Source organism: Lampetra fluviatilis, chromosome 4 (assembly GCF_964198595.1).
Source record: "Lampetra fluviatilis chromosome 4, kcLamFluv1.1, whole genome shotgun sequence".
Lineage (NCBI taxonomy): Eukaryota > Metazoa > Chordata > Hyperoartia > Petromyzontiformes > Petromyzontidae > Lampetra > Lampetra fluviatilis.
The window spans coordinates 19,569,435-19,576,629 of NC_136278.1; the positions used below are offsets into that span (position 1 = coordinate 19,569,435).

A 7,195-nucleotide genomic window follows, 5' to 3' on the forward strand; every position below is an offset into this window, starting at 1 on the left:
CCCGGCTTCGCCTGGGACTTGGATTATTGTCCAGGATTAATTTCATATTCCCTTATATTTTACTCAAAAACCCAGAAAAAAATATGCTTGCAAGAAAGAAAAAAGCTGAAACAAATCAATTTAACTAAATCGAATGTCAGAGCTCAGCGTTCGAGAGTTTGTGCTGCTTCAAACAAACAGATATATCTTCTGTTTTAAATTTAAGAGCGAGCTGAAAATAGTCGAGTTGACTTAGAAAATGGAGACAGCTTTGCCGCGCATTTGTGCGGGATACACGGCCTACGGCCTACGTGGAGGGTTTGGGGGGGGATGTGTGACGTCAGCAGGCACACTGCGTAATACTGCCGCATGCGGGTGAAATCACAGATGTGACGTCACCGCTCACTTGCCGTGCAAAATGAATCCATTATTGCGAATTGTGTACAGTCTGGAAGCTACCCACATGCCAAATTTCAAGTTTGTTGCATGTTGGGAAGTATGCTAAACATTTCGAAAAGACACACATATTCACAAATTGCCCTTTTATATATAGATAGCCTAGAAATGAGTGTAACGTGCGTGGCGTCACTCCACATGCCGCACCCCCCCCGCCGTCATTAATAATAAATACTGAATATAATAGCACATTTCTAGTCTTATGCAAATATATACATGCACCTATCACAGTACAATGAAAAATACCTTAACTATTTTCACACATGAGTGCAGTACTGAGAAAAAACGAATCGAATAATCGGGTAGGGGAGGCACAACTATTTCCAACTATGGGATTTAATCTTCATTTTGGGGTAAAATTGTTAAATTTCTGACATACTGAAAATTCTGGTGACGGATCGTTCTCGGGAACCTAACCCTTCCGTAACCTGGGGACTGCCTTATATAGCTTGGGAATTTGTGCAAAAATGTAGGACAAAACTCCTGGCAGACTCGTGCATTGTGGGGAATAAAGCGGTGGAGAGCGTGTGGCTTGTTTGTGCGCCAGTCCACTTGGGGAATCCCAATGCTGGTATGCCACATGAGGTCACGGGGTCACGGCTGTGTGTGGTGCAAACAGTTGATTTCAAGTTTTTTGGAATCTGTAGTCCAACATCCGCGGCAGCGACTTTTTTTCAGTGAAAAAGTGGAAAACGCTCCATTGCGATGTTTCACCAAATCCTTGTTGCATGTTGGAAAACACTCGATGCTCTGTACTAATGGACTCCTGGCCACTTTGTATCATATCACATGTAGAAGATTCTCAAATATCTACTGCTCCACAAACATTCCACTCTAGAACGCCAAGCTTAAAAGGCAAACAAAAAGGTGAAAAATGTCCAGGTATACCCCAAAGACAATATTTAGTATTATAAACGCATATTCTTTGTTATCTTTGAAAATACTTTATCATTACAACCACATGTTGTATCAGTTTCAATGGGAAAAAATATATAAGAAATAAAAATGTCCTTTAAATAAGGTGAATTAAATGACATTTCAAATTGAAAGAAATGTAAGTGTCTCCCTGTTCAAGCAGTGTTGGGCAGTGTTCACTTCGCTGGTGGCCAGAAGCCAGTGGTGACGATTCCCCATACTTATGGTGGGGGACGGTATCCCTGTAAAACTACCACTATTACATTCCAACAAAGAAGTACAGACTTTATTAATTGTATCAACCAGTTGGAAATAAAAGGCTGAGGCAAATACCAACCAGGATGTAATGTGTTTGCATAACGACGCAACTTTGGACATATGTCTACAAGGTATCCAATACACAGTGTTGAAAGCCCTCGAAAAATAAAACGTGAATAGCCCACCGCTTCCCGCCTGCTAACACCCACGTGATAATAAAGATGCTGAAACGTTATTATTTGGAAAGAATCAAATTTACATTTGCATACGGATGTGTCCGCCAGTTGGACTTCCCTATTGTGCTCGCCCTTGGAGGTCTCATGCGGGCAGTAGATTCTGTATAAAAGTAAAGAGATCTCAACAGCGAGACACGGCAGTGGAGAGGTTTTACGCGTGATCGAGAAGCTCCAAGTCATCGATTAACCATGCTCGCCTTTCTCGTCTGCGCTGCTCTGCTGGTTGGAGGTGAGTACTCCTCGTGCTGACACGTTGAGCTGCTGAGTGATTGCAATGCACGCATTTGATTTAGTGGAGCAACCGTTAAATCTTCTTCAGGAACTGGACTCAGTTCTAGAAGCAGCTCCTAGCACCAGACATACCTAAACGCCTTTTGGCTGTTCCCGGATATCGTAAAATTCTTCCATTAATTGCCAAATACTTAAATATTATCTATGGCACGAATGTTGGGCCCTCTGTGGATTTTTTCCAATGGGGCCTGAACCCTGTGGGGATGTCCAAAAACCAGAAAACGCGACCCCAAGCCTTTAATACCACGGCGTGGAAAACTATTTTAGCTAATTGGAAGCACTACTAACCCCCTTCCTGGAGACATTAGAATCGATTATTATAAACTAAGGCCGCAATGGAGCACCTTTACTTAATAACCCTATATAACACGGATCACCTGAGGGCAATACGATGGGATCCAGGAAAAATGGTGAGGAGGTGGAGGAACAGGCCTCGCCTTATTGTGAATATACTCTGAATGAGAGTAGTTCCTAGGAGGGGAATGGGCGGATCAGGGCTTCAAGTGCTCTCTTTTACACGTCACTCGTTATTTTGGCTAGAACACATGGGTTATAAACGGATGCCGATATACCCTCAATAACACCTGGTTGAGGAGAAAACAATTACCCAGAGCGCACAACTCCTGGATATGCCAATCCTACATGTACGGTGATATACCCTCTGTCATGGTTGCGGTTTCGGGTTTTAAATAAAACAATAGATGTAAAAGAAGCTCCTGTAACGTGAAGTGAAACATCGGACATCATGTAGAACAGTACAAGGTTCAACCCAAAAACGCATTAGAGAGATTTGTGTGATATTGTTTGTGCTATTGTTTGCGTTAGTGCTATTGTGTATAGTATTGTGCATGTTTGCTATTGTGTATAGTATTGTGCGTTTATGTTATTGTCCCTTACAGCTGAGGTGTCTGCTCAGAGCTGTGGGATCGCAGCGTATCCCCAGATCCGCGTGGTGAACGGCGTCGAGGCTCGCGCCAACTCCTGGCCTTGGCAGGTAACGGCAGATGCTGAATTACAGCCATCACAGCCACATGCTGCATTGTCAGTCGATCTCAGTGCAGCAACATCTATTGTTGCACATTCCACGTGGAGGCCCTCATCCAGCAGTGAATTGACAAAAGGGCTGCATGTGTGCACCATGAAATGTTCAGATCTTCCATTCTTCTTAATGACGCTGAATCAATTACTATAATGGGAAAGTTGAAGCACAGTGTTTAACGCACTGCACTATGAACGAGGGTACCTGGGTTACATTCCCTGCGACTGCTAACATCAGTGGCGAGCGAATTCCGAAACAGTACCGGATTACAACACTTCACAGCCAGCTGTGACTAGCATTGTGAGGCAGTGGATTGACAAAAGTTCTAAGTTCGAACTGTATTATTTGACAATAAAATTGGACTGAGTCCTGGAAAAATGACAGTAACTACCACCACTTCGCTGTGTGTGCATTACAGGCGCTCGTGCAGAGGTACTCTGGAGGAAGATGGGTCAACTACTGTGGAGGAACCCTCATTGATAGTCAATGGGTGCTCACCTCTGCCAGCTGTTTCACGTGAGTCACGGCACCAGTGGCGTCGCTATTGTGTGTGCGGGCGGTGCAGCTGCACCGGGGCCCAGTTGCTGTACAGTATTTTCCTGTACCACATTGCGACCACCAAAGGTGGAGCAGTGGATCTTTGGAGTAAAGAGGCAGCCTCTATAAAGAATCTTTACACGTTGTGTAAAGGTCACAAGGTGTTAAAGTGAAAATATCATGCTGTAACTCGCACTATTTATGTTTAGTAATTCATCACTGCAATGTTTACAGGTGTAAGTGATTAAGACCGTCCGTCGCTATGTTTTCTCCCCACATCCACCACAACGTGCAGGAGTGGCTACAGCTACAGGGTGGTGCTGGGAAAGCACAGTGTGTCCACATCCGAGTTCGGGGAGGTCACCCCTCCATTAAGCCTGGCCGTCTGGCATAGCTACTGGAATCCCAGCATCCCGGCGAATGGGTGAGAACGCACATGGGCTACGTGACACCATGATATTCAGAGTTGCAATAGACAGATACAACAACAACAACCAGCCATTCGCCACTAAGTGGCGGTGACGTCACCACGACGCTTGTGCCAGATACACATACATACATTTAAACAGTCATGCATATGATAAATTCAGACCGACAAGACACAGATTAAATATTTTTAACTCACAAAGCTCCTCATTGACACTGCCTTGAAGTGCCAAAAAAAAATCTAATTTTAATATAACTAGAATTTTTACGACCTATGGCCGCCTTTTTCTAACTCCTGCCTTCAAATGAAATGTAGATTATTGAATGTGGGGTGTATAGGCATCCAAAAAAAATGGATATTTTTTTTGGGGGGGGAGGAGTGAAAATAATTTGGGGGGGTCGGCAATTGTTGTAAACTTGTTGGATCAACTTTTTACCCCCACATCTGGGGGGGGGGGTTCACTTTCTCTATCTCTTTGATGCAGCCTCCTTCTGAAAGGCTCTAATAATAATTTAGATCACAGATAAACAAACGGACAAATGAAACGCTGGGCTTTTATAATAGATATTTCAGGGAATGGTCATTTTTCAACTGGAAATTTTATGATAGAAGGCAGTGATAATGACAAGGCGAGTAGTTGTCTTGATTTGTACTCGTACGCGCTGAACCCCCATTGCTTGGTGTTATGTTCGGTGTTGAGCGTCGCATCACGGCTGCCCCTGTCTCAATCCACCACAGGTACGACATCGCCATGTTCAAGATTGCGTCGCCCGTGGCTCTCTCCAGCAAGGTGCGCCTCGCCTGCCTGCCCAGCGCCAACCAGATACTGTCCAACAACTACCCGTGCTACGCCACGGGCTGGGGATCCCTCGACAGTGAGTACCGTTCACTCAGTGTCCATTCAGCCCAAAGTGACAATTTCCCCTGCAGATTAACGAGATGAAGATGGCTGAGAAACTGTCACAAGTCACATTCTAGGGTTGACTCAGCCCTTAATATTTTGGGGGTTGAAAAAATGAACACAACTCTGCATACTCAGGAGTGGGAAATAGCCTGCCAGTAGGGTGGCGGTGTTGCTATGTGGCCTTTCCCTTCTGAGCATAAAGACAGCGACGGTTCGCTTGGGGAGCACCTGTTAACGCCACCTAACTCAGATGTTTTCACCAACGCTCTTCATCTCCACATCGTCTGTGCGTGTGAACAGCCAGCGGCTCCTTCCCCAGCACGCTGCAGCAGGCCAGCCTGCCCGTAGTGGACTACGCGACGTGCAGCCAGCCCAGCTGGTGGGGGAGCAGCCTGAGGAGCAGCGTGATCTGCGCGGGGGGCAGCACCCACTCTGCGTGCTATGTGCGTATGGAGCGCAACGCGAGCCAACCCGCGTCAATTCCTTAACGATAATTATCGTTGAGAATATTTGTCAGCAAAATGTTTCCTTTAAATCTTAATTTAGTCAACAGTGAGTGGACAACAATCACCAAGCATGGTGATGACTTTGACCACTAATATCACTGACTCGCTCACCTGTTAATGTTGGGGGAGCGAAAGGGGTGCACATTCACCCCAATAATGAATAACTCGAGTCGACAAATAGTGTGACTGTTTTAATAGCCTCGAATAAGAGAATGACTAAATTTAATCCACAGACACTAAGAATTTACTAAAATAAAAACACAGAATAAGATAATGCATCACTGTATTAACTCAAGGAATAACAAAAAAAAAACAATACAAATGTTGACTTGTCATATTTGGTCGCCAGACACTGCCATGTGTGTCTAGCAGCCAGAGTCGTATGGGGCAAGACACAGAAAGGCGTTTTGGGCAATGGGAGGGATCAGGCTTCGGGGTTGTGCGATATACCTCCGTTATTTAGCAACACGGTCCGAAAGCACACTTGCAAAGTTTGATCATCCAGACACCGATACAAGAGCTCCAATCTACTGTACTGAACCTTCCCAGCACCCGCCACCATATCCCGTTGCTGCTTTACCCAGTGAACGTAGATGCATGTCTATCCTCTTGTATGCATCGCAGGGTGATGGAGGTGGCCCACTGAACTGCCAGCGGTGGGACAATGCCTGGGTGGTGCAGGGAATCACCAGCTACATATCATCTCTGGGTTGCAACACGATCCGCAAGCCCACCGTGTTCACCCGTGTGTCAGCATACACGAGCTGGATCAGCGCTGTGAGTGCCGATGATGTCAATGTCAAATTGTCAATGTTATTTCCATGATCCTGCTGTCAATGTCAATATTAATGCTATTAATGTAGCGATGTCATTGTTATTATCATCAAAATCATTGTTAATACCACGTCACTGTCAATGTCGTTATTGTTATTGCTCTCATGAATATCAATTTTATTGTAAATTGTTATATTGTAATTATCAATGTAGGTGTCACCTACAACCTTTAAATTAATCAGGAAACCGTTATACGGATGGGGCATATGTGGAGGATTGAAATGGACATGTTACCAAGACAAGCATTGACAGTGGAATCCCGTGGTCAAAAACTAAATGGAAACATTAAAACCACAAGATGAGTCAGGTGTTGAGTGCAAATGGAAGCGATGGCACAGTGTGATGACCTTTTAATCGATCATAAAGCAAAGGTGGCATGAGTAATCAGTGTGGCTAGTTTCGTCCAAGGTATGATTGCCATCATGTTCGTTATCTGTAGGTACTGACTGTCAAACATTACCCATTTTCCGTTTCTCCCGCAGGTCATGAGCGTGTACCGTGAAGCCCCGAAGCTCGCGGAGGGAGAGCAGAGCGTCAACAGTGGAGTCAATGCCACAATTGCCGCATTCAAGAAGCCACAGGCTTAAAGCTTCACGCTCTTTACATCAATGCTACCACTAACCCTAGAATTACATTTTCGTGTTACTGGTATTTCTTGTTGAAATGTGAGACCGAGCATGTGAGCATAGAATGGGTGGTTCGATTAACTGAGTTTGTTTGGCCATATTAGACATGTTACCAGTGTTAATGATAACAGAATTTGGCACTTAGATCAGATGTTGAACAATTCGTTATTTTGAATTTTTTTGGCAA

The 7,195-nt window shown here is 44.7% G+C and overlaps 1 protein-coding gene across 1 annotated transcript; it reads left to right on the forward strand.

The window, feature by feature from the left end:
* Positions 1 to 2,033: 2,033 nt before the first annotated feature.
* LOC144931307 (chymotrypsin-like elastase family member 2A) lies at positions 2,034 to 6,969 on the forward strand. The gene is made up of 8 exons (XM_078855111.1): positions 2,034 to 2,073; positions 3,035 to 3,129; positions 3,593 to 3,690; positions 4,007 to 4,135; positions 4,877 to 5,013; positions 5,343 to 5,485; positions 6,173 to 6,325; positions 6,865 to 6,969. The coding sequence occupies exons 1-8, from the start codon at positions 2,034 to 2,036 to the stop codon at positions 6,967 to 6,969; spliced, it is 900 nt and encodes a 299-aa protein (XP_078711237.1).
* Positions 6,970 to 7,195: the final 226 nt, after the last annotated feature.

Bases quoted from the DNA above. Each gene is read 5' to 3' on its own strand.
- LOC144931307 (XM_078855111.1), top strand. From the start codon at position 2,034: ATGCTCGCCTTTCTCGTCTGCGCTGCTCTGCTGGTTGGAG. The intron at 4,136-4,876 runs GTGAGAACGCAC...AATCCACCACAG, and splicing joins CCCAGCATCCCGGCGAATGG to GTACGACATCGCCATGTTCA. The intron at 6,326-6,864 runs GTGAGTGCCGAT...TTTCTCCCGCAG, and splicing joins ACACGAGCTGGATCAGCGCT to GTCATGAGCGTGTACCGTGA.